This window comes from Meleagris gallopavo, chromosome 1, assembly GCF_000146605.3.
Source record: "Meleagris gallopavo isolate NT-WF06-2002-E0010 breed Aviagen turkey brand Nicholas breeding stock chromosome 1, Turkey_5.1, whole genome shotgun sequence".
Taxonomy (NCBI): domain Eukaryota; kingdom Metazoa; phylum Chordata; class Aves; order Galliformes; family Phasianidae; genus Meleagris; species Meleagris gallopavo.
Genome location: NC_015011.2, coordinates 51852195 through 51878019, shown reverse-complemented (window position 1 = coordinate 51878019; position 25825 = coordinate 51852195). Strand labels below are relative to the sequence as shown.

General features: G+C 40.1%; 1 protein-coding gene across 1 annotated transcript; it reads left to right on the top strand.

The window, feature by feature from the left end:
* The first annotated feature begins 2714 nt into the window (after positions 1–2714).
* On the top strand, positions 2715–23520 carry RIC8B (RIC8 guanine nucleotide exchange factor B). Its single transcript, XM_031554677.1, has 8 exons — positions 2715–3323; positions 6538–6632; positions 10886–11039; positions 11365–11460; positions 13944–14088; positions 14241–14385; positions 15939–16058; positions 22428–23520. The coding sequence occupies exons 1-8, from the start codon at positions 2847–2849 to the stop codon at positions 22537–22539; spliced, it is 1344 nt and encodes a 447-aa protein (XP_031410537.1). The 5' UTR covers positions 2715–2846; the 3' UTR covers positions 22540–23520.
* Positions 23521–25825: the final 2305 nt, after the last annotated feature.

The window sequence follows — 25825 nt, the reverse complement described above, 5'->3', positions numbered from 1 at the left end:
CATATATATATATATATATACACATATATATACACACTTGTTCCAAAGTGTGGCATGGTTTAGTTATTAATGTAGTATGCATGAGAGTCATGCTTTTAAAAAGAACCTCTATCCTTGCTTATATCATGGAATCTTTTATACAGCCAAAGCTTCAGAAAAGTGTAGGGAATGAAGTAACATACAAATGTACAGATTCTTTTTTTTTTTCCCCAAGGTTTAATTTGGTTGCTAAATATCAAAACATCACTTTTGTTTTCAGTTCAGTATCTATCATTGTTACAATTAATCACATAATTGAAATTAATCCTAGGTAAGAATCTTCTGCTGAGTTTCACAAAGATTTGAAGTCATAAGGTGATGGTTTTTGTAACCTTTGCTTATATTGCAAGGATAGCCTTCAAATGTATGGAGGGAGGTAAGGCTTCCATCTCCCATGGTGAGTTGGTGGGAGTTTGGTTCCCTTTGGGATCTCTCCCACAGCACTTCTGACATTTTGTGGTGATGCTTCCCTAGCAGCAGGTGGGCACAACTTACCTTACGAGAGCAACTAGAAGCTCCCTTTAATTTCAAAGACTGTTGATCTCTGTTGTTTGAAGTCCCATCAGAAACCTTCAGTCGTTTTACATTAGCGTTGGTAGTGAAAAGTCAGGTAAGTTTGTAGTACTGCATCTATTTAACCTAATAGAAATGGGCTTAGGCTGTGGACAGGATAAACTGGCCTTTTCCTATCTAGAGTTCTCTGAACTGTCTGTTCAGTCTTGTTGTGTATCACATCAGACACACTTTGTGACTGTTGCTTCAGCTTGCGGAGTGAAGTTAATTCTGTGGAAAATTCTTTTAACAATAAAGCGAAGTTCTCGTAAGAAATGAAGCTGTGTCCAGGTAATCTGACTGGAAGTCTATGCTGGTCGCTTCTTGTTTCTTAAATGTTTTTACTTCTTCTTCTTAAAACACCTCGAAGATGCCACCTTCAGAAACATTAGGTCTCACAAACAGCTCTGTGGGAGCGGAGTTAGGTTAGCATCCTGTTCTAGGCATTTGCCCATGAAATTCACATGGTACAAACCTATGCTGCCATGGGGTAGTCAGCTGCAGTTTCTGTAAACCTCTGACCAAGAATTGTCATGTTGCTTGTGCAATAGTAAGAGGTGGAGCTCACCCCTCGTTTCCAAGTCCTACTGGCTAGAGCCAGTCAGAGCTGCCAGGATGGAGTCAAGGCCTCGTTTGGCTGGGAAATGCTTTTGGGTGGGCTTCACCCCAGGACAAGCACACTTCCAATTATACTGATTTTGTTTACAGAATATCTTTTTAACACTCTTGGAGATCGGTTGGGCTTTTTTTTATCCCTTATTCTTCTGGAGCATCTGTTCTAGATTTGCTCTAGACAACCTTTCTTCTTTATTTTGGCTTTAATTGCAGTGATCGTGGTAATGAGGCTCTGCTTGTCACAAGTGGAGCTTTTGCTTTGATCTTTGTGTCAGGGTGCTGTGCTGTGCTCCCCCCCTTTCTGCTGGCAGTGAGAGGTGCCATTTCAGAGACTATTCCCTTAGCGCTATTTTTTTTCTTTTTCTTTTTACTCATACTACTATTCCCATAGCCTCTTATGTTGTTTTCATATAAACATATGTTGCTTGAAACCATTGTGCAAGTTTTGGGTCTTGAGAAGACTTCTGCAGCAAGGCTGTTTGGGGAAGTTACTCCTCTGCTTCACTGGCAGTTTTTAAGGCAGTGGTCAAGACACAAAGCTGGAAGGTAAGGAGCAGGGAGGAACTGTGTCCTATGAGGCTTACACGAGAGCTTCTTCATAACTATACCCATAAGTAGTATTACTGTAGTGAACATAAGGCATAAAAACCCTACGGAGTCATCTATCATCCAATAGTCTGTCCTGTCCTGTCTTATCTCTCTTCTGATTGATTTTCTCATTGCTTCTTTCTGTCGTATGAAAGTTGATTCTCGTTTAATTCAGTTACTGTTGTTCTGGCCTGGAGATTCTGGGAAGTATTTTTTCTGCTTTTTTCTGTTTACCCCTGCAGTCACGCTTGCGTAAAATATCAGTGAATATTTCAACCTAAAGGGCAAGTTGTGTTGACAAAGCAGTGGTTTTACTGCTTTAGTGAGACAATCTAAGCATGCCAATAAAAAGTTTCCTGTTATGTTCCTGTGTCAGTCAGAGATAGTCATGATTAATGTGGGAGAAGTTGGTAGGTCGTGTTGAAATGGTACAAATGAAGTACTAATACTTGTATGTGGGGCAGTTACTTAGGTTTGGTTTCGTTTCCCCCAGTTTCCTGATTGAAACAACTTCCACTTACAGTTTTGCAGGTCCTGGAGGTATGGCTGTTCTACTTCTATGTGTTTTTAAAGCCTTTCACTTCTCTCTAGCCTTTTTGTTCTCACTTCTCAGGTTTTCAGACCTGAAACTGAGAAAACCATATAAGTGGCAACGGTTGGTAGCATCTGTGCTACCATTTGGGCTTAACGCCTTTGCTAACATTGATGTGTTTGGATGAGTCTGTGGGGAAGACAGCTGTAGGTGATCTTTGGAGGTCCTTCATAGTGGTTTATGTTTTGAAAAGCTAGTATGGAATACCTATTTTCCCAAACCAAGTTAGCTGAAAACTCAAAGCTAGGAGCTTAGCAGTTGTTTACCTGTTGCTAGCAATGTTTAAATGAAACTGATTCAGTTTTTGTTTGTTTTTGTCTTTGCTTAGAAACTATGTGAGGGAATTCTGAACATTCTGGAAAAAGACACAAAAACCTCATGTCAAACTGCCTGTCTGGAAGCACTGCGGATTCTGTCCAGGGACAAGAAGGTTCTAGTGCCTGTAACCACAAAGAGGAACATGCAGATCCTCGTGAGACTTGCAAAGCTGGATACTGTGGAAGATCCTTTGGAGCGGGTGTCTGAATTTCCCGTTATAGTAGAAGCTTTAAAATGCCTCTGTAACATAATTTTTAATAGTGCTGTTGCACAGAAGCTCAGTTTGGAACTGAATCTTGCAGCCATGCTCTGCAATCTTCTGAAAAAATGCAAGGACCAACAGCTGGTTGGTGACATTAAATGCTTTGATTTGCGTCTTCTCTTCCTCTTGTCACTTCTGCACACAGATATAAGATCGCAGTTGCGACAGGAGCTACAAGGAGTGCAAGTTTTGACTCAGGCTTTGGAAAGTTCCCTGAATGTAAGATGGACAGGAGAATATAAAGCAGCGGAAGACCGCGACAGGCCGCCTTTACCTTTGCAAGAGACAAATTGTGCCATTGAGGCACTGAAGGCTCTTTTTAACGTAACGCTTGACAGCTGGAATGTCCACAGCAAGGTAAGGTTTAGTTGAAATGATTGTTCTTTAAATGGGTTTTGCTCAGCCTGCGAGAACCAACATAAGCAGCAGTTCTTGTCCTAGCTCCAGAGCAAGGATTTAAATTTTTTATTTTTGCTACCGTCATTTTAATGGAATTTAGATTGCATTTTTCAGTACAGCAGCTGAGGTATTACTGAAATTTTGTATTGGTGTTGTAGCTTTCCTATGTGAAAAACCAGTCTGAGAAAATTCCTCTGAATATGTGAATGGATCAGAAGTGATTAGAGAGTTGGCGGACCTCTCCTATGAAGAAAGGCTGAGGGGGCTGGGCTTGTTTAGCCTGGAGATGAGAAGGCTCTGGGGAGATTTCATTGTGACCTTTCCCTCCTTAAAGGGGATCTACAGGAAAGATGAGGAGGCATTTTACCAGGAACTGCAGTGATAGGACAGTGGGAAACAGTTTTAAACTAAAAGAAGGAAGATTTAGATTAGATGTTAGGTAGAAATTCTTGACATAGAGGACGGTGAGGCACTGGCACAGCTGCCCAGAGAAGCTGTGGGTGCCCCATGCCTGGAGGCATCCAAGGCCAGGTTGAATGGGGCCCTGGGCAGCCTGAGCTGCCTGGATGGCAGCCCTGCCCATGGAGGGAACTTGGGACTGGCTTTAAGGTCCCTTCCAACCCGAGCCATTCTTGGGGTTTTAAGAAGTGTTGAGTCTCTAATGCTTATTGCTTATAATGCAAAAATAACTTTTTGCTCTTATTCCTACTTAGGCAAAAAAAGTATTTTCAATGTGTTTTCTGTTTAATGGGAGAATAGCTTGGATGATATAATGAAATAATTAGAAGTGTATGTTTCCAAACAAAAAAATGCAAAATACAGTAGAATGTGTCAAGGAAGACCGTTTAATGAGAATCCGAGACCTCTGAAAGAAAATAAACTGTTCAGCAGTAATTAGTTGGCTAGGAAAAACTCTGTAATGTAGCTGTACCAGCTGGCTGCATCCCTTGAGATTGTGGGCTGTGGCAACAGAGTAACAATTAGAGCTGAGGAGTTTCACTAGTTTTTTTGTTTTTTTTCTGGGCTTGAGGATAAGCCCATCAACTGTAATTTCCAGCCACACATAACTGAAAAAACATGCAGATACTGTTTTGGATGTCTTTTTCTCCCATCATCACAGCTTCAGTTTTAGATTTAAACATGATCTTTTAAGATTAGTTCATGTATGAGAACCAAACACACTTTCTTTATTACCTTATTCATAGGTTTCTCTATTTTCTATGGTACCAGCAGGTCTATTTTTTCTCACAGACAGATATGCTTGTTTTGTGTTGTATACTCAAATTTATAAGCTTAGGCCTATACTAGAATTATAGAGTTGGATAGTTTGAAGGGTGTTCTTAGTCCACATCATATTGTCTCTAAAACAGTTTCGTTGACTTTTCATTGGGTGTTGTAAATCTGTCGTGTATGAAGCCGAGTAGAAGGTAGCAGTGGTTAAAATGGACAAGTAATAAGCAAGTAATAGTTCATTTTAGTGCATTGTACTGAACAACAAACACAGAGCTAATTATTACATTCCAAAATGTAAAACAATATAGAAATATAAAGATTCTATCTTAGGGACACCAAAAAAAGAAGTTAAATCCTTACTTTTAAGATTAATTGATTGGGTGAAAAAAAAATCAGAGAGGCTAGGTGCTTCGAATTTTGGGGAAGTGTGAAGAAAGTGAGGAACTTTTCTCTGGAAAATGAGCAATATTACATGTTGGCCTCTTGAGAAGTAATCTCTTGAAATCTCAGTCTCAAAGTTAGTATACTTGCTCGAGATTTCTAAGATGAAAAACTGAGCTTACAGCAGATGGGAGGAAGGAGGCAGTTGTGGTGTTACTTGGTGAGGTTTCGTTGGGCACCTGCCTTTGGTGTAAGGGAGGCTTTTTCCCACAGATTTTTTCCTCCTTGAAAAACCCACACAAGTAACTATCAGGAAAATTCCCTTCAGATTTCAAGACGTTTTGGTATTAATATCCTTTTTATTTAGTTGGCTTATTGAATGAGAGCTGAAGTCATTCTGGGACAGGAGAAACTTCTTTCGTGTTTTGAAATGGAGTTTGTATAATGAGTTCTCACTAAACGTTCCTAAAAGCAAGCAACTTGCTTAAGTTTAAATTAAAGAATTCTTTGATAGTTGTAAACTCTTAACAAGATATTAGGTGATGTTCTGCTTAGCAGGTATCCCTGTGGAAATATTAATGGTCTGTAAGAAAAGTAAACAGCGTGTTAATTAAGGGGACGGAAGATGCAGAATTTGAAAAGTTGAGAAACAGGCAGGCTGGAAAATAAAAGGAGATCAGAGGGGTGTGTGGGTAGAAAGCTAAATGAAACTCATCATAAGGGGAAGAGAACCGTCTGAAACACCAGTGTTTAATGACTGGGGTTGATTTCAAAGTAGCAAAGCCGGACAAGAGCTGCAGGTGGAACAGTTTGCAGATATGGATGCTGATGTTACATGTGATGTATTGGGGTGCTTTGTGTGAAGCCAAATACACAAGGAACATATGATGGATGCCAAGAAGAGCTAATAAAAAGAATGAGACAGTGATAGACACAGTTTTGTAATTACATTTACTGGCACACTTCTGTCTGACTGCACTGTGGTGAAAGGCTGGAAGGAAGTGCTGTTTGAAGAGAGGAAAAGTAGGGCAAATAAGGTTGCTGAGTGTAGAGAAGTTATTAAGGAAATTAGAAAAATGTCAAGGGAACAGAAGCAAGCGAACTAAGAAAGGAAACACATGGGTGGGAGAATGAAACTGTTGGCAGCAAAAGGACTGAGTGAGAATGAGACGAGCAAAGAACATATGTAATCTAAACTGATGAAGAGACATCAGTCCTGGGTGTAAACAGAAAAGAAGATAGGAATGTTATGTTAGGAATAATTGTATGGAATTGGGCAAATAGTTCTAACGGGGTTTTCTGTTAGCGGGGACTCCTTTGGCTGGAAGAAGGTCCCCTTGCCTTTTAAAAGGCTTCGTTTATTAAAAGGCCAGCATATGAAAGTACACTGCATTAAGCGTTCAAGTGAACTCTAAGGTGAAGTCCTTTTATTGATAGGGATGGATGTTGTGATCTAATAGGTATTTTCCATTTTTAATTTTTATTATTCTAGTGACCTGAAAACCTCACTTGCAATCTTCAAAATGAAAAAATATCTTCATAATTTATATTTATATAGAACGAATCTCATCAATTTCGTTACATGGCTGCCATCCTTCGGTACTGCTTATTAACCACGGGCCCCACTGAAGACAAAACTGAAGAGTTGCACAGGTTGGTAAAATCGCAGAGACAATCTACTTCTGTTGTTATTACAAAATAAATAAGTCGCTTTCACTGATATCTGAAGTGGGAATCTGAGAACCAGTGAAAACCGTAATTTTATAGTGGAATGCAACTCTTGTTGTTTTGCATAGAAGTTGATGGAAAATTGTGAGGTTTTTGTATGTAATTTCTGCAGTTTTGATACGTAGGGGAAGTAACACATTGATACTTTTATCTCCAGAAGTTGGAGAGTACAAGTAGTACAATATCAATTTCTTCGTAACTATTTGTTCCAATTCTGGGTGTGTTTCTCCTCAATCCCACGCCCAACTGTTTTCTTTATATTTACCTCCAATAACTCAGTTGAAACTCGGTGTTCTTACTGATGCCTGGTGATTCTTCTCTGTTCAGTGTTAATAGACTTTTCCCATGACATTTTTGTTTTTAATTAAATGAAGTTGTTCAAAGAACTGAGCAAATACAGGAGCATCAGACACTATGCCACGATAGCTTGGGCGATAAAAACCTGTTTTGCAGTTTTCTTTGTCTGAGACATCAGTTTATCTAAGTGCAGGATCTTTTGATGATCCTTTTATGAACCTGCAGTATCCAGCAAGAAGGGTAGAGCTTTTCACACCCAGCAGTCTTGAAAGAGTTAAATGAGCTTTACTGCAGTCTTGGAAAGCTCTTAGAGATCAACAGTCTTAGTAGGCAAGGGCTAAAATCCCACATCAGAGCCATTCTCAGTTTTTGCAGGCTGATTTGGAATAATTTAGGAGACTGCTGCAGTAGTTGCCGTGACTAGAGTCAGTGCTGAGTGTGTCCTAAAAGGCAGTCAGTGTTTAGTCTGTGCTGCTGCTTATGGTGGTTTTTTTGCTCTCTCATCCTTCTTAAGCAAGGACTGGTGGGTCTAAGATTCCCACTGATGGGAAAATTGAACAGATCTGTGTAAGTTCCACAGCTACTGGAAGATAGAGATCTATATCACTTTGGCTTGTAAAGTTCGCAGCGATTGCCTGGTATTTTGATGAATTATCGTGCAGTGGATGCTTTTCTTGTGAAAACGTGCCATATTTCCTTGTCCAGGAGTGCAAGACTGGCCTAGTTATCCCGTAAAATATCACCCTTATAAAATTTAATTATCTTGTGCTGTCGCAAAAGGATGTGTATTATGAAAGTCTTTGTGTATTCACCCCTTGTAGACACTTGCAGATCAGGACCAAAGAGGGCTTTATAGATAGAGGTAAGCAGCGATGGAGAAAATGTAGTAGTAGTGTGATTTCTGTCTTTTTTTTCTTTTTTTCTTTTTGCTTCTGTTCAGCCAGAAGGAATATGTTTTGTAGATATGCTACTTACATGGAGCATCCCTCCTTATGGAGATGCCAGATCAAGGCAAGAATTCCCCCCAGTTCTGAGGACGGGAGGCAGAAGGAGGAAGGATGAATCACTGCCTTATTCCTTCTGTTGTCTCCCTTTCTCCATAAAATTCAGCATACCACTGCATTGGCCTTTTTCTGCTGTGCTGGGAATACAACTTTCACCCTCTGTTAGCCAACTCTAGCTAGTTTGTTCAGCTCAGGTTGATAGAAGAAAGAGTCCAAGTGTAGCACTGCTGCCTGTAATATTTGATCTTGATTTATGACATGCTCAAGGTTGTGGTTTTTTTTTTTTTAAAACGTGTTAGAGTAGCACAGCACACATTTGGAACTTTGTGATTCAAATATTTCAGCCCATCTGCAGAGCCTGAATTTTGCCTTGGAATGTTACATGCTGTAGTAGAAGCTGAATAATTTAGGATGCTTTTCTACCACCCACATTCATCACAAGGCAGTTTTGGAACAGAAGAGGTAGTCAGAAGTTATGACACCACAGATCTCAGGGGGTTGGGTATCTCACTTCAATCCCCTGTTGTAATAAGCCAAGGAAATCTTTCATTCCAGATTGAAGTTTCTGTAATACATGGCTAAACCTGTGTTAGCTGTCTATAGCCAGCATGGGAAAGCAGGCTGGGTCATTTGGGCTGCTAAATAGGCTGGGCTCTGACCATGAGGTCCTTATTGCTGCACTGAGGTGAGTCAGAAAAAGTTCCACTTCCCAGACTGCATCCCAGCCAGCAGTAAGACAGTTACTAATATGTCATTAGAAATAGAATGAAATATAAACAGACTTGAATGCAGAATGCAGTATCAGGAGGCGTGTTACCTGGAATTCTTGTTCACTTCTATAAGTCTGCAAACCTGCAGAAGGTAAGATGTGCAGCTGAAGGGTTTGGAGGGCCTGTTATAGTGTGTTGTATGAGTTCTTGTGCTCAGAGTGTCCGAGTTGAGGATTTCTTTTATACGAGCATCAGGTATTGGATACATGCCCTTAACTGTGTTGCACTGATTGTTGGTTTGACTTTTTTTCCTAAGAAATAAGCAGAAGCTACCTACAAAAAATCCCTTAACTAATTTAGTACCTGCTGTTGTTGTCATTATTGTGGTTCTGTCATGTCGTTACTTAACATTTGAATATGAACAGCTTACAGCACCACATATTAGAGCGAGTGCTGGTTTTGCCCACTAACAAGGCTTTAATCAAGGCATTCTGCAGCTCTAAATAGGCCTTTGCTTCTGAATTTGCATATCAGGAGGGGGCTGGGAGCATGAGTGGGTGGATGTCATGTCCCAGTGATTAATGATCTCTGGGAAGCCAAAAAGGGGAGAGTAATATACGCAGTATTTCTACCCCCTGGAGTAGGAATGCAAACACTATTGTGCAGATCTGTGCATAGTCACTGACTTCCTGGTAGCTGGAGAATTTCATACACTCCTCTACCACAAATAAAACTGTCAGTGAAGTGACAAAGATCAGAAAGCTGGGCTTCATTTATTGAAAAGAATAGCTCAGACACAGTGATCCAGAAAATTAATTTTGTAGGTGTTTGAGAACTTGGTTGTTTAATAAGGAACTGGTTAAAAAGAGAACTTTTGATGAAAGGATGAAAGCCACCAAATATTTGTTGAATTTCAGTCTGCTTTGCTTCTGACTGTTCCTGAAATATTGGAGAGGAGCAACTTCTGTAATGTAGAAGACGTCTTCAACAGGAATGAGAATAATTTTTTCCAAAAGAGCAAGTTGTCTGAAATTCAATCATTAGAGGAGCAGAAGGGAGATAACAGTGTGGAGCAGCCCCTAGCCTGATCAGACTCCAAGCAGCACATTTGTTAGAAATCCTCCCGTGTCATTGCTGTTTTGCTTTCTGACATGTTAGACCTTTGCTAGAATTGTATGAATAACATAAAAACGGAGTGCAGCTTCTATGTAAAAGCATTAACTGAACTGAAGTTTCTCCACTCTTGGAATTCTCGGACACTCTTTGAAACATTGTTAACCCATAGGTTTTTTGATAGCTTTGAGGCCTGCTTACCTAAAACCTCATCATTCTGTAGTAGTTTTAAATACATCTGTTTAGAATTGCAGTTGGGCATTAAATAATGACAATTCTAAGTTTTGCTGCATCTGTGTCATTCAGCCTGCTTCAGGAAGAGTACAAATTCTGGTCTGTATAATGACAACAGGATAGATAGCAAACTCAAAGGATATGTAACAGAGAAGAGTTCCTTGCAAAGTAAGTTCCACATTGTACTCTACTTTGTGGATTGCAAAAGCTGCCAGTTACTGCATGTTAGTGCTTGGTAAGTAAGCCTGAGCTTTTTCAAGTGTTGAAGCCTCCTGTATTTCCTACATGCTACGAGCTGAGGAAAAGTGAAAGCATTCCAGGGAACCTGAGAAATTACCACCACACTCCACTGATCTGATACACGGAGGGAGAATTAGTTTTCCGTGGCATACTTTTGTCAGAATGATGGTAGGACATGGCCAGATTGTAAAATCTTTTAAGTTTCAAGGAGGAAAAAGCTCTGAGCCCTGCAAGTCAATGTGAGAGTTCCCCCTGCTGTCCTACCAGCTCAGCTGCTGGTAGGAGCTGTGCCTTATCCTAGGGATTTGATTCTGTGGGGGCCAGAGGTAATGCTGCACTGCTGCACTATTGCTTTTGGAGCTTTGGTCATTCTTTTTCCTTGCTAATTCTGACAGCTAGCACTCAGGCATACTGTGTGCCACCTTCTTTAAAATGCAGAGAATAGAAAACAAAGCATTGCTTCAGTTGCAGGGCCTTTTTTGTTGTTGTTGTTGCTGCAGTTGAACAAAAAGTATGGTAAGTTGTACTGCTTTTGCTTCTTTCTTTCAAATAAATAACAAATTCTAACAATCTGTTTCAGCAATGCAATCAACCTCTTAAGCAATATTCCCGTTTCTTGCTTGGATGTCCTTATTAGTCCGTCATCCCAGGAGGAAACAGATATAAAATACAATGGTATGAATATGAGAGCAATCCAGATTTTATTGGATTTCATGGAGAAGAGAATTGACAAGGTATGGTCTGTGAAGATTTTTGTCAAATGTGGCTTCTTTCATTAAATTAAAAAGTAGATGTCTGTAATGTTTGTAAGAATCTTTTCAGGCAGCAGTAGGAGAAACAAGGATGTCCTTGCTTGATTCTAGATTGTGAAACATTTCAAAATTGAGAGCAAATTCCTGTAAATACCTGAAGCATGCTTGTGTTTTTCAGACCATGAACATTTGGCTCTTTGTTTATATCTGTGTAAAGTTCATGATTTGATCATCACAGGGCTTTATTGTAAAGTTCATAGGATTTGAAGTGCACATTAAAAATGTCTTTTATTTGTTTTTATTTTAGGGAAGCAGCTATAGAGAAGGTCTGACTCCAGTTCTCAGTTTATTGACAGAATGCTGCCGAACTCATAGGAATATCAGGAAGTTTATCAAAGCTCAGGTATGTAAAATAGTCATCTAAATTTGAAGATGAAACTAATAAGAAATGTTCTTAGATTTGTACATCAGTACAGTGCACTGATACCTTCAAAGCATGGATGGTTTCCTATTAAATGACCCAGAAGGTTCTCTCTCTGGTATTTATTTTTTCCATTATGTCTCTCACAGCTGTCAGCTACAGAAATATTTTTTCAAAGTCGTGTAAATCAATGGATAGTATAGCCTAAGTTCCACGACAAATGTTGTGAGCTGTTAAATAATATTGGAGATATTGTAAAGCTGTGTTGGGGGGAGAGGGGGTCACTGTGGTTGGAAAAAAGCCCAATAATGTCTGACCCCTTACATCCAGCTTGTCAGAAATACTTCAGTGCAGTTGAACAAACTTTATCAAGCTGTATGGAAGCCAGTGAGACTAAGGACATTTTGGTCACTTCTGCCTGAGCCTTAATCTGACTTCAGCAGACAGGAGTCTTGGGAACTGAAACTTATGAACCAAGCATGGATCTGCTGTTCATTTGGAGTAAAATGTCGTCCTTCATCACTTAAAGGTCTCTTGAAAGAGCTGTTGAATACAGTGTAGACCCTGAGAGATTCTTCTTAGGGAAAAATGATTTCTGCACTACGGTTAAAGATTAAACGGTCACATAATGGCTGAGTGTGGTGGGTTTGGGGGTTTTATTTGCTGCTTTTCCTGAAGTTGAAGAGAGAAAACTTAAAACAGGAGTGAGGAAGGGACAGCTGAGACCAGCTGTGGGATGTGTTTTTCCTAACCTGTGATGCTTTTTGGTTTGCATCTTTAAATGCCACTCCCAGGTCAAAGCTGTGCCTGAATTCATAAATGGGATCTGTAATGGCAGTGTGCATATTTTGCATATATTGTCCACTTCTTCCACCAGACAGTGTTATGAAACCCATTTTTGTTTAGATACTTTCTTTGCAGCAGTTCTTTCCTGGGATCCACTTTCTCATCTGTTAAATTTCTTCTAAAAAAAAATGGCGGAACCAAATATTCCACAGTTAGAAAGTGGGGCTGTCTGCATGTTTTTACTGCATCTCAGCATCTGGGTGTCAGGATGCAACTGGTTGCCGTCTCTTCCCACAAGAGCACTGCCTCAAAGTGCAGGAAACGGATGGGTGCTGTTAACTACATGACCGGATGTTTGATATTTTGAATTATTTGAGTGTTGGCCTTAGGCTTTATTTAGTGTGCACTATTCAGATTCTCATCTGAAGACAGAATGATTAATTTCCTCACGAACTGTCCTGTGGCACTCATCACGGTATTAGCATTCAGCTATTCTGAAAACATGAATTCATTCTTACAGCACTTTGGGAAATGGCAGTCATGGTACTTTCCCCTTTGGGGAAAGTAAGCAGGGACAAAGTGTTTGCTAATTATGTGAGTGCTTAGATTGAGAAGAAAAAGAAAAAAAAAACACAACAAGCCCTGTCCTTCTCAAAGTAGTCAATACATAGCATGTCAGTATCAGTTCCCAGCAAGTCTGATTTCAGTAACTGTGCAGTAAATTTGCACAGAGCACAATGTTACAATGTTTTGTGTTAAACACCTAGAAAACAAAGAACCTGCAATTCTTAATGACAATTAGTGACAGGCTTGGCTTTATTAGCTAGTAAAATGTGGGTGATCCGTAATTCTTTCAGGAGTCTTCAAACTACCAAATAATTGGTGTTATGGCTTAGGTTTATTTGCAGGTCATGTCATGTCCTGTGAATGCAAAATAATAATCATAATCTGGGGTTTGAGTTTGAATGCACAGACACAGAGAGGCTGAAGTTAGGTTGCCCAGTCAAACATCTCAGGCACTTTCTGGCTTTCTGGAGGGTTAAAGTTAACAAGACTAATAATATATAATGAGAAAGCAGGGCATCTTAGGATATGTTTAAAAAGTGTTTTCTCCAAAATCTTTTTGAAAGCGAGCTTCAGCTTTCAAAGGAGTGTTTTATGGGACAAGGATGAATTTCCTTTTTTACACATGGAGACAGTTTCTGACATTTTTGTGAGAACTTGCAGTATGACTTACTTTCCTGCTTTTTCACTGTAAGTCTCCTTACTGTTCTGTACAAATTATGCATCATATTAAGATGGGTTTCATTAAGCTGTTATTAATGCTTTTGCCAGAAACTTGAACAAAACAGAAGAATCTAAGAACATAAGGTTGCTGTTGCCTATAACCAACTACTTTGGGACAGGCATTTGTGCTCTTAAACTGCTAATAGCTGTCCTTTCCCAGATGTGTGCTTGAGGTTCAGTATGCATTTGCATACCAGACCAGAAGGACTGAATGTGTGATGAAACAAAAGTCATTACTAGTCCATGTAAACACAACTGGCTTGATATTAGCTCCTTCTTTAAAGCAGCAGAACCGCAATATTTTCTTGTTCTCTTTGCAGTGTTTCTGCAAGGATTGGCTAAGTGTTTCCACGCATTCCATGTTGCCGTTCTCTTATTTTTGATGCTGCTAGGTACTGCCTCCACTAAGAGACGTATCAAGCCGTCCAGAAGTCGGCACAACAGTGAGAAACAAGCTGGTGCGCCTCATGACACACGTTGACCTTGGAGTAAAGCAAATTGCAGCAGAATTTCTTTTTGTTCTTTGTAAAGAGAGAGGTATACTTTTTTTTTTTTCTTCTCCCTTTTACATAAAGTCGTGCTGTAATGTTTGCCTCTCGCTGTAACTCTTTTGATTTTGGCAGAACTATATGCTTTTTGTTTTGTAGGCCGGTTCCAAGCTGAATAATCTTTTGTATCACTCTTTGCAGTTGACAGCTTGTTAAAATATACAGGCTACGGTAACGCGGCAGGATTATTGGCAGCCAGGGGCCTGTTAGCAGGGGGAAGAGGAGATCACTGGTACTCGGATGATGAAGATACAGATACGGAAGAATACAAATCTGCAAAGCCAAAGTACGGTATTGGTTTCAATTCTGCATTTCCTCTTGCAGTCAAGATGTTTTGACATAATTTTCTGTTTCCCCTTTTACAAAACGGCCGGCTGTTGAATTACATGTGCTTATGTGGAGTACTGTCTCTTCTTGGCCTCATGGGCAAATTACTGAGGAACAGAACACAGTTGGGTGGCTCCAAAGAAAAAATACCCTCTCTGATAATGATTTAATTGCAGTAGGTGGAGCTACATAAAAATGAAATGCTTGTCGAAAAGAAATAAGAACAATTCAAAATGTTTGTGGATGGCCGAAGAACACAGCGTTAGAAGTTCAGAATACATGTGTTGTCCATCTAAATTTACCTTAAAATCTAAACTTGTTAAATGAGAATAAAGGAGGGTGTAAGAGACGATACTCTTTCAGAGTAACAAAGCAGGGCAGAAAAGTTTTGCAGAGCAGATTTTTGTGCACTTTATGATATTTTCTTCCTTTTTTGTCTCTGCTCTTTCAGAAGGGAGCTTATAAACAGGAGGGGGAACGGCTGTTTACAAGGGTGCCTAGTGATAGGACAAGAGGGAATGGTCTTAAACTGAGACAGGGGAGGTTTAGGTTAAGTATTAGGAGGAAATTTTTCACTCAGAGGGTGGTGACACACTGGAACAGGTTGCCCAAGGAGGCTGTGGATGCCCCATCCCTGGAGGCATTCAAGGCCAGGCTGGATGTGGCTCTGGGCAGCCTGGTCTGGTGGCTGGCACCCCTGCACACAGCAGGGAGTTGAAACTAGGTGATCATTGTGGTCCTTTTCAACCCAGGTCATTCCACGATTCTGTGATTCATATCCAGTTGTACGCACAGAAGTAAAACTGACGTCTGTTTAGTTAAAAGCTAGCACTTAAATGAAATATTCAGGGCAAAATGTCAGTTGCATTTGGTTTTCTGTGTTGTTTTTGTTTGTGGTCAAGCTATTTGCAAAGATAATTTTTCCTGAGAATGTGCTTTGAAACTAATTCTCTGCTTTTGTTACTCGCCATCTCTGCATCACCATTCACGTGATTTAACACCGAAAATAACTGAGATTGTAAATTCTCAATGTAATACTAATTTGTTTTGAGCAAAAATGATTATGAGAAGGAAACCTAATTCAGCGCTTCTTCCTGAGTAAGAAGATTTCCCTTTTGGTCTGTGTTCTGTAGAAAATTAGTTGCAATCATATATCTGTTGTTTGCTCCCCCTGTGTGTCATTATTGCTAATGACATTGTCGTTAGCAGCTTTATTACCTTGCTCTCAATCTATTGTATGGTTTAGAGCATAACAAGTACTAGTGGAATGTGCAGTGCTAGAGCAGTGAACAAGGAATTATACAGTGCATCAACAGGAAGCTATATTGTAAATCACAGGAAAGGACTGCAGATCAATGTGTAGGTTGGCAATAGTAAGAGCTTTCACCTGCAGTTCAGACAGCATTAGTCTCAGTGGTGTCTGAGAGTTGCTCTTTCCTCCTCTTAAAAAGACAGACAATTTACATACATTTTTCTGTAGAAATGTAAACTATTTTATCTTTCCACCTCCAGCATTAACCTCATCACTGGTCACTTGGAAGAACCCATGCCTAATCCAATGGATGAAATGACAGAAGAACAAAAAGAATATGAAGCTATGAAGCTTGTCAACATGTTTGATAAACTTTCCAGGTATTGTATTTTAGCTGCATTTAATGGAGACACTTTACGTCCCAGTTCTTCGCTTTTTACTAAAGTCTACAGCTTCAAATAGTGCTATAATCTACTCTGCAGAATTAGGGCCAATTTTGCTGCAGAGAAAAATGTTTAATACTTAAAAGGAAAGAGTGATATTTTACAGGACCCCTTTTGGACAGGGTTGGACAGAATCAGGTGTTGATGGAACCTGTTTACTAAATGGATAGACTGATGAATAATTAAAAGAATTTCTCATTTTGATGTACGAGAAAGCACAAGACAAGTATACTTGTTTACCCCAAACAGGACCTGGTGGTAAATATTTATGTCTTGCTGCTTATCTGAAGAACAGTTACTGCATGGAAACAGCTGTCAGTAGAAGAAATGAGTTATCTATTAGAGCAATTAAGAGGGAAGATACAATTAAGAATTCATAGGGACTTAGAGTAAATGCAGATTCGGTTACAAAGGAGATTTTATCATTTGTTCTAGATGGATATTATAATACCATAAAATAAATTGGTGTGGTATGTGAGCTGTAGATTTAGGTAAATTTGTAAGTGAATCATTTTTCAAACAAGGGGATGAACCTGAAGATAGTTTGTGTTTTGTAGAGTCAGTGAATATTCAAATAAAAAGTTATCCTGAGAGATGTTCCAGCCTATTAAATGTTTTTACCTGTCTGCTAAGGATTGTGGAAACAGCAAATGCTGTGAGTGGTTCTGGATTTCCTATTAGCTGGCAGAGACTGAAGTATAAACCGGAGTGTGAGCAGGGAAGAAACTGGAGACAATTGATTCAATGAAATAATTGAATACTTGAATACTTTATCCAGGTTATTTGTATGGGAAGCAAGTGTCGTAAGTTTACAGTCTTCTTAATAAAGAGAAGAAAACAGAATGCACATGTAATTCTAGTTAAACTATTATGTAAAACCAAATGGCTGCTACATGAGGAGAGAATTAAGATGCTGAGCATTAGGAATAGCATAATAAAATGTCTAAATGGTCTACAGCTTTTTTTTCTTTAAAGGGAAGATGGAGAGAAAGAAAAACCGAAGACAAGTCAGTTGCTGTCACTCTAGCAGTTGCACAAAAAGTCCAAATGGCATTACTGTAGCCTGAGAGCCTTTTCAGTTTGGAGGGCTGGAGACACCTGCTGTGTTGCCTGCTAAAAACTGACAAGCAGCTGGTGCCTGGTGTTGCTCCTTACCCCCTTGGCCAGTAGCTTTGCTGTCACCTTGGGCTTTTATGTCTCATTACATCCACCTGCAGTTCCTTCCATAGTACTGGGACTGCAAAATATTCAAGGCTGCAACTCTTTCTGCTGTTTGTTTGATTGGTTTTTAGTGTAGTGCTTACTGTAGGGCAGTTTTGTTGATGCGACCCCGCTGTAGGTGCTGGGATAGCTTGTTTTAGGTGTGGAAAACAGTAGGACGACTGACAAACTCTCTTCCCCTTTTGACTGAGGGTAGTGGAGGAAGTCTGGCTTTTATGATTTTTGAAAAGCTACCTGAGAGACGGGTTGAGCTCCTCAGAAAAATTTGCAAAACAGCAGTACGTCACTGCAAATATGGCCTGTTATTAGTGGCTGCTGTCTGTTTTTGCAGTTTACCCTTTTGTATGGGTTTATTGTAAGTAATAAAGTGGTGTTTTTGCCCTTGTTCCATAAGCTGCCAGTGGATTTCTGCTCTCCAAATTTCTCATTCATTTTGATCGTCAGCACTGAAGAATTGAAATTGCTTTCAGGTGCTGTTAAATTGTTGCACGCTTTTGGTTGTTTCAGGTCATGTTTCCAAGGCTTTTGTTTTCTGTTACATTGCTGGTACTTAGACCTGTTCATGAAGTAGTTGACCCTCCTCAGTAAGGCTAAATTGCAAATAATCACCTAGTTTTAGCGACATGTATGGAGAAAAGCTGAAGATTGCTTGTGAACCCATTTACTCTGCCCAAACTAACACTAGCTCAGGTTCTACAAAAGCTTATATGGAGACTAAATGTTTGCTCAGATTTGCCTGGATGCAGTTACTTTTTGAAAGTATTAAATATGTATAAATTATCAAGATTTTCACCCTCATTACTATTTTCTGCTGCAGCACTTGGAAGATGTAGATGTTACTTAGGTAGGTCGCCGAATGCCTGAACTTGGCCCTGAAGTAATTCTTGCCTGTGGTAAGAATAGATGGTGGCTTGCTGAGAATTGTTGGGCAGCTGTAAATCATGTCTTCTACATGTGGTGCACATCTCCAAGTCTGCACACAGATTTAACTCAACCTCTATTATTTATTTCCTTTACAAAACATCAAAGATAGCCAACTTAAGTCATTGTTGTATGGTATTCTGTCTGTTTATATCATAGACTATTGGAAATAGTCTCTGTTAATTAAAATGTTCGAAGAAATATGCTAACATTTTTTTCTATTATAAATGGTAGGTAGAATTGTATATTAATTGACTAATTTAAAATGTCAGGATGCTTTTTCCAAGCCAACCTTGTATTAATAGCAAGAATCCTTTTGCTGATGAAATGGTCCCCAATTATCACAGCCTGGGTTTTGTTGTACATTCAACAGAAGTCAACAAAACAAGTAAGAGAACCTGCCTAAATAAGCAACCGTACTCATTAAAGACACAAAATTAATCATAGGATGAATGAAGAAAGCAACGTTACATAGTATTTTTTTTTTTTTCTTCCCCATTCTAATCATAGAACAAAATAATGTTACATGAAAGGATCGGAACTATTATGTGGTACTCAATTATAAGGAGGTGAATAGGTCCCTGCCATGCCATTTTATCAAAGGAGCAGGCTGGTGTTTACGTGATGGCTATTTCATTACAGACACCATCATTAATTCCATGTGTCAATACTGCCCTATAGTACGCCGAGCAGACAAGAAAGAGTTACCCTGCAAAACAACGGAATGATTTTTGAGTCGTTATCAAGCTAAATGGCAAGCAGGAAGCTAGACCTTGTATAGATATATTTGAAGGGACTCTTGGGAGATCTGCAAGTGGAAGAAGAGAATGCATTTTAACAACTGTTTAATTATGGTGCGTTTCTAAGTATACTTGAATAGAATGCTTTGTTTGCATTAGAAAAATGAATCTTGCAGGAAGGGCTATTTGAGTGTATTGGAGGTCACATAAAGATGTTCAAACGTGTAAATATTCCTATTGTGTACTTGGATAGGACTTCGTGGATGTGGAAGTATTCATGCTGCCACCTACTGGGATGAGGTGATCTCTCCTGCCCTACGGAAGTGTCTAAGTAATGAAATTACTTTGGAGAGTGTATGTGCCAGTTTTATGGGACTACTGTACTGTTTGTATTTCACCTCAAACAGCAAACAGATCCTCAGCTGTTTGTCAGAGCTCAGCTGAGGTCTCTAAGCAGCCAGTGCTAAAGGAGAAGCTTGCTGAGGTTGGTAGAGCTGAGGTGATTTGTACCAGGTGAGGGTCAGCTCGTGTAGTCTTGTGCAGTGTTCAGAGCCTGCAGTCAAATCTTAGCCAGGGAAAGAATGTCATGTTTTACACTACTTTAGGTCTAGCTCATGGTTAGGAAAAAAAAAAAATTGGTTGGTCCCTGCCTTCTGCTCTGAACAATTAATCCCTATCTCTTCTTGTTGTGGCCCAGTATATCTCTCTCTTCGTGTAGTTCAGTTTTCCTTTCTTATCTGAGAAAGTGTGTATGGAGTTCAGCCTACTAACACAGAAAAAAGAACAGCAAACTTTAACAAGCGTCTTTCATCCTGTTGAAGGACTTGCAAAGCAGGAAGCTCGTGCAGGCACAGAAAGGTAATTGATAAACATCCTTGTTATTTTATGAAATGTTAGCTCAGCCCAGCTCATTCTGAGCCTGGAGAGGAGGATCAAAGCTCAAATGCAGTGTGGTACAGTTCATAATGGTGCACTTTGAAATGAGTACAGTGAGCTGAGAGATGCAGGCTTTTCAGTATCATGAAAAATGCACAAGTGCACTGCATGCCTCAGACTTCTACGTTACGTTGTCATGCAAAACTCCACGTGCCTATCCTCAAAACAGACACACCAAAAAAACTACCAGTAAGCCAACAACTGCGTGTAAAGATTTGTCACAACCGATGCATCTGGTATTCAGCATCTCCACAGACAGTTCTTTGGGAGAGGAAAAAGTTTGTATTATGTTGCGGAGCATTTGTAGCGTATTGTGAAAGTGAATTGTGAAGGTGAGGTACAGAGAAAGGGCTCTGTGTCTTCACAGTTGACAAGAGGTGAGGTAAGACTTTTACAAATAGAAGTATCTTTATCTGGGGAGATGGAGGATTTAGAAGTGAGAAAACTTGCTTGTATTTCTCTGAGGTTTGTGAAGTTACCTCACAGCTTGTAACCACCAGTCCCTAAGCTGTATTGTGATCAGAAAACTAGTCAGCATGTATTCTACAGCAAAAACATTGCAGACAAGAACAAAGTTAGGTGTTCACCCCTTTACACTGTGTCATTTGTGTGGGTACTTGCTCTCCAGCTTTCACTTTGCTTATCGGCACTGACACTAGAAAGTTACATCAAAGCTGCTGTGGGATTATGTAAAACTGGCCCATGTTCTCCAAGTGGTTTTCATTCTTAAGCCGGTGTTTGTGTCCTTTAGTAGAATACTGTTCTGACCAGGAATATTCCTCTTGGGTCCCTTTTTCTGAAGTGCACCTTTGATCCTTTGCTGGCCATTACCAACAGCAAATGTAAATGGCTAATAAATGGCATGCTTCCATGACTGCTGGCGGCAGTGCTGAATGTTACAACCTAAGCATTGTGCTTTTTAAAACTGAAATTAGGATCCCCTCAGCTTAGGGGGCATGAAAAACGATTTGGGTAGAATCTGCAAGCTATAGCCTGTACTACTAGAGGATGAGGAGTTCTCAGTCCCGAAGTACAGCAGGCCAACTCTGTTTAGATGTCTGTTTAGAGATGGATTAGGGTATGGTTCTAACGGATGTCCTTCCCTGACTCCCGGCTGCCCATCCAGACAGGGCTGGCCAAACCAGACGGCTTCTTCCAGAGCCACTTTCTCATGATTTGAGGTACCGCAGGCAGTGGGATTTGTGAGCTTAGCGCTGCAGTATCTGATGGCCACATCTGTGCAAATAGATGGATTCCTTTTCCTGAGCAAAAAGGACTCTTGGAGATTTCAACTACTGCTTTGCTGTACTGTATCTAGCTTATGCATGCCACGTAATTCAGATGTTCCCTTCCCTGCTGTTTCTATTCTTGTGTTAAGGTTAGGTTGCCAGCTGCGTACAACCAATTTCTGTCCCTTCTTTTCAGCCAAGGTAGTAGTGCAGACCAGCAGAGAGCCAGTGAAATGCTTTTGTCCTCCCCACTGAGTGGTGTGGTTTTAGTGTCCGTGGCCCAGGGGGAACAGGGGAAAGGCATACACTGTGTTAAATCGCCTGAGTTTTACTGGCCTGCCTTTTAAGTGAGGGCTGAATTGACATCAAACCTCACATCAAACCTCCGCTCCTTTATTTAAGGTGACTCCTGAATATTTTGAGGTATTCTCCTCCCCCCCTCCCTCCTTTTTTTTTCTACTCCGGGAGAAAATCAAAACGTTATCTTTGCCCTCACAGGTTTTGTTATAATCCACATATAAATGAGGTGATAAAAAATAAGGATTAAATAAATCTTTGCTAATACTTTTTGATTGGCTTAATCAATAATTAATCATCTCTTAGATGAGGCTGTAGCTTGTGGAGTAGATATAATTGGATTAGCTTCGAGAGGCCTTTAGAGCTTTGAAGAGATTAAAATGGCTGTCAATCCTGTAATTAAACTGCCGCAAACAAAAGCAGTAGTATTAGAATCAGTCAGCTTTTTAAAATGAATCAACAAGTACTTACACACCCCTGGTAGCAGTGTAGTGGTAGGCAGTCTGCTCTCTTCACCAAGTTATTTCCTGCAGCAAGAGCAATGTGCATCACATCTTTATTTTAATTGCACGTGCATTTACTGGCCAGAATGGCAGGTGAAATTTTAGGTGGGAATGGCTGGCCAAGAACTCTCAGAAGAAAAGCTAGTTTGTGTATTTGAAACGGTGAACCTGCTCCTTGCCTTGAGCCTATTAGGCACTGACTTTTCATGGTGTCTTTAATTGGCTAAGGAGGTTTGGCCTACATGAATGAGGTCTTTATGTGTCCCGCTCTTCCCCTCCCACCTATTTTGGAAGGTTTTTTGTTCCTCTTCCTTCAAAACAGAAGGCTTCAGCAGAAATAACTTCCTTTTGAAGGCTTATTATGTACTGAAGCATATACTGTATGCGATTGTATTATACGCATGTGAATTGATACGTGTACATATGCTAATGCATATTCTTTTTTTCAATCTCTTACAGAGATGAGCTTATAAAGCCAATGGGAGTGCGGCCGGATGGTACAATGGCTCCTTTGGAAGAAGCAGCCAGCCAGTACCATACCAATAAGCAAGACAGTTCAGATTCAGACTAAAGCATCACCTGCTTCGCTCTTGATTCTCTAATCCGCATTTTCCTTAGAGCCACGGCGTCTTTTTATCAGAGCATTTTATCCTCAAGTTAGCCAGCGTCACCTTAACTGTTCAGTTATTGGGATATTTAAATGATGGATCCTGTGGTGTAATGTCTGCATTTTTATGATGTCTGTTTAAAGAACGTGTATTCGTTTGATCTTTATTAATTTAAGACTAAATGTATTTCAAAGGGATAAAAAAATGAAAGCCTACAACAAAAAATGAAATGTAAACATTTTGATTTTCCAGAATCCTGTTTTCCAAAGTCTGTAGGTTTTCCCATTCTTTATACATTTTTGTATTGTCTTCCTTTTTGCCTTTGTATAATTCTAATTAAAGAAGCAAATTTGCTTAATGGCATTAGGAGCATCAGAAGGAAAACTTAGAAGTCGGACTGACCTTGCAAAGCTGCTTCAGCTGGCATTCAGCAGTGACTTCAGAGCTTCCCCTTTTACATGTCGTGGGATTTCCTACCACTATACACGTCTGTGGTTAAGCTGCTGCTTAAGATTTTACCCATGTGTCAGTCACTGACTGCTGCTAAAACTGCCTTTAAACTGGGAACAAGATGATGTATGTCCTCCCCCCTCCATGCTAAGACCACACAAGTATTACCACCACACCACCACCCCCCCCGCTCTGGTTAAATAAAAACATCCCTATTCAAAACAGCATTCAAGTATATACACTTAAATGTTGCTGTGAATAGGAGCGGAGTGAAGAGAAGTCTATGTGTGAGTGTTTTATGGAATTGGGGCCTAATGGGAGCGCTTCACTTGAAGGGAAGTCAAACTACTAACAAAGAAATAGTTCCCTTTTTAGGGGAAGAAGATTTTTAGGAAATGATGGGATAGAGAATGGAAAGGTGCAAAGGAGAAGAAAGTGTAATTTTCAACTCTGTACTCTTTAAAGATAAAGATTAAAGTTGTAGTTGTGCTGCACTGTTGTTGCCTCTTTGCCTGCTTAGTTTCTTTATCGGCATGTTTCTCCTAATAGGAATTTTCTGAAGAATAATCCACATTTCAGATTGTAATTCCTTCTTTTTGCTCAGAAATGTACACATTGTGTTCTTGAGAACCTCCTGGAAGCTGACGAAGGTTTTCCAGTTTTTGTTTCTTTAACTTGATGCTGGTACCCTGCACTAAAGAAGGTGGTTTTCAAAGGCCTCTTGAAGGAAGGAGTTTGTATGAAGCCAAAACCAGGTTTGGTTTTCCCATATGAGGAGCTTCCACAGATCTGCTTACCCTTCCAAAAGAACTGAACTAACACACTGCCTCTTCTCAGCAGTTGTTTTCCCAAGGAAAGCTATGTGACCATAGTTAGACCTCTCCATTTTCCTTTCATTAGAGGGGACTATGGTCACTAATTCTGTATATTTGTAAACACTGGCATCTTTCTGAATGTTAGAATAATTGATGTTCTAGTTACGATTTGACTTGGGTTATGTTGTCTGCTGTATCCACATGGAGTGTCACATTTTCCATAGGGAAAAGAAAGCCAGCTGCAGTTCCCTCATATTTGAAGGAGGAAGCAATAGCTAAAGTAGAACCAAGTACCGCATTTCTAACACTGTAATCGTGTCTGCATGCCTAGAATCCAAAACAGGGAATTGTTCATGAGCAGAAAACATACTTAGCGGCATCTCAGCTTGGTCTCAAATATGAAATTCTGGGTTTTGGGTTATCCCCTGCCACATCTCAGATATGTTCCTCAGGCAAACATTAAGTGGCACTGCAGGTGCAAAGCGTTTGTGACCTTTTGCTGAAGAGTGAAACTTAACTATGTCTGTTAATGGAGATTTCACTCCTTTCGTGGTATCAGCTGTTGGTTCATGGGGCTGGAGGAGTTACTCTAGTGATAAGCTTTGGTACAGGTTGCCATAGAGGGATAAGTACAGAGCAAGAAAACAAGCTAAATCTCAGTTTATTGCAAAGTGTTGTAGTGTATGCTTATGCAAATGGCTGAAAAGAGAAATAGTACCTGCTCCAGGGACCTTGCTGTAAATGATACAGCAAGAGCCTTTTGTGATCTGGCTCCTGGCATTTTGAACAGCCCAGCAGTAGATGCACTAAGCAGGTCCTCTGTTCAGTTTGTCTTGAAAAACACATGCTTGTATCAGGTTTTTCATTAAGAAGAAAACATGAAGACCAACTATTGAATGTTCTGCCTGCGTGCTGCAGCCTAACTGTGCAATTTGGGCTGCCTGTAGTGAGGATGCCTCTATATGAGCTGTATTTCTAAAATGGATTCTGTTCCATGGAGTTGAAGGTGTTGGACTGTCCTTTTGCACCTGCCCCATTTTCCCTCTTGTTCCCTCAATGCACTGCCGAACTTCTGCTGCTGTAGCCCTGGAGTCTGGTTCCCAGCCCATCATTGTAGTGAGTGCAGAGCCCAAGAGCTGAGCCTGTCAAAGTTCAATAGTACTTAGAGACTTGGGAACTCCCTCTCTTGAGGTTCCATCCAGTTGCTAGGCTGTAGGGCTGCATTGGGGTGAATGTCTCAAGTCCTTTCCAGTAGCGCCCATTGCAATCTGCTGCAGTACATCAGTGCCTAGAATAGGTCAGAAGCTTGCTGCTCTTCCAGTAGTTCTTCAGAGTCCCTACACAGGGGTTTGAGTAATGCACTGAAGTTAATGTGATATGAACTATTCTGTATCATACAGAGTCACAGACTCAAGGAAGGGGCCTTTAAAGGCCATGTAGTCCAACTTCTGTGCAGTGAGCAGAGACACCTACAGCTCAATCAGGTTGCTCAGACCAATATGAGGAAAATTATATTTGATTATATAAACCCATGTTTTCATTTTTCCTCTCGAATGCATGAGTGTAGTTGAGTGAGGATCATAGAATCACCAAGGTTGGAAAAGACCTCCAAGATCATCCAGTTCAACCATCCACCTATCACCAGTATTTCCCACTAAACCATGTCCTTCAGTACAACATCTAAATGTTTCTTAACACTCCAAATGTTTCTTGAACACGAATGAACCTAATGTTACAAAAGCCACCAAAGTCAAGTCTGGGACCTTTCTTTGTCCTTAAGGTCAAGTAGTAACTGTAAGCAGAAAAAGGAATTTGTGAATAAAATGTCATTTAATTCTGTGGTGGTGACTGTAAAGGATTTAGCCAGTGGGTTTCAGCAATGCGGGTACCCTCCATTCTCAAGAAGCCCTTCACAGGCCAGCCTAGACACAAAAACTTGCTCTTCCATCTTTTTCTTGGCGCCAACACTCAGAAATAACACGGT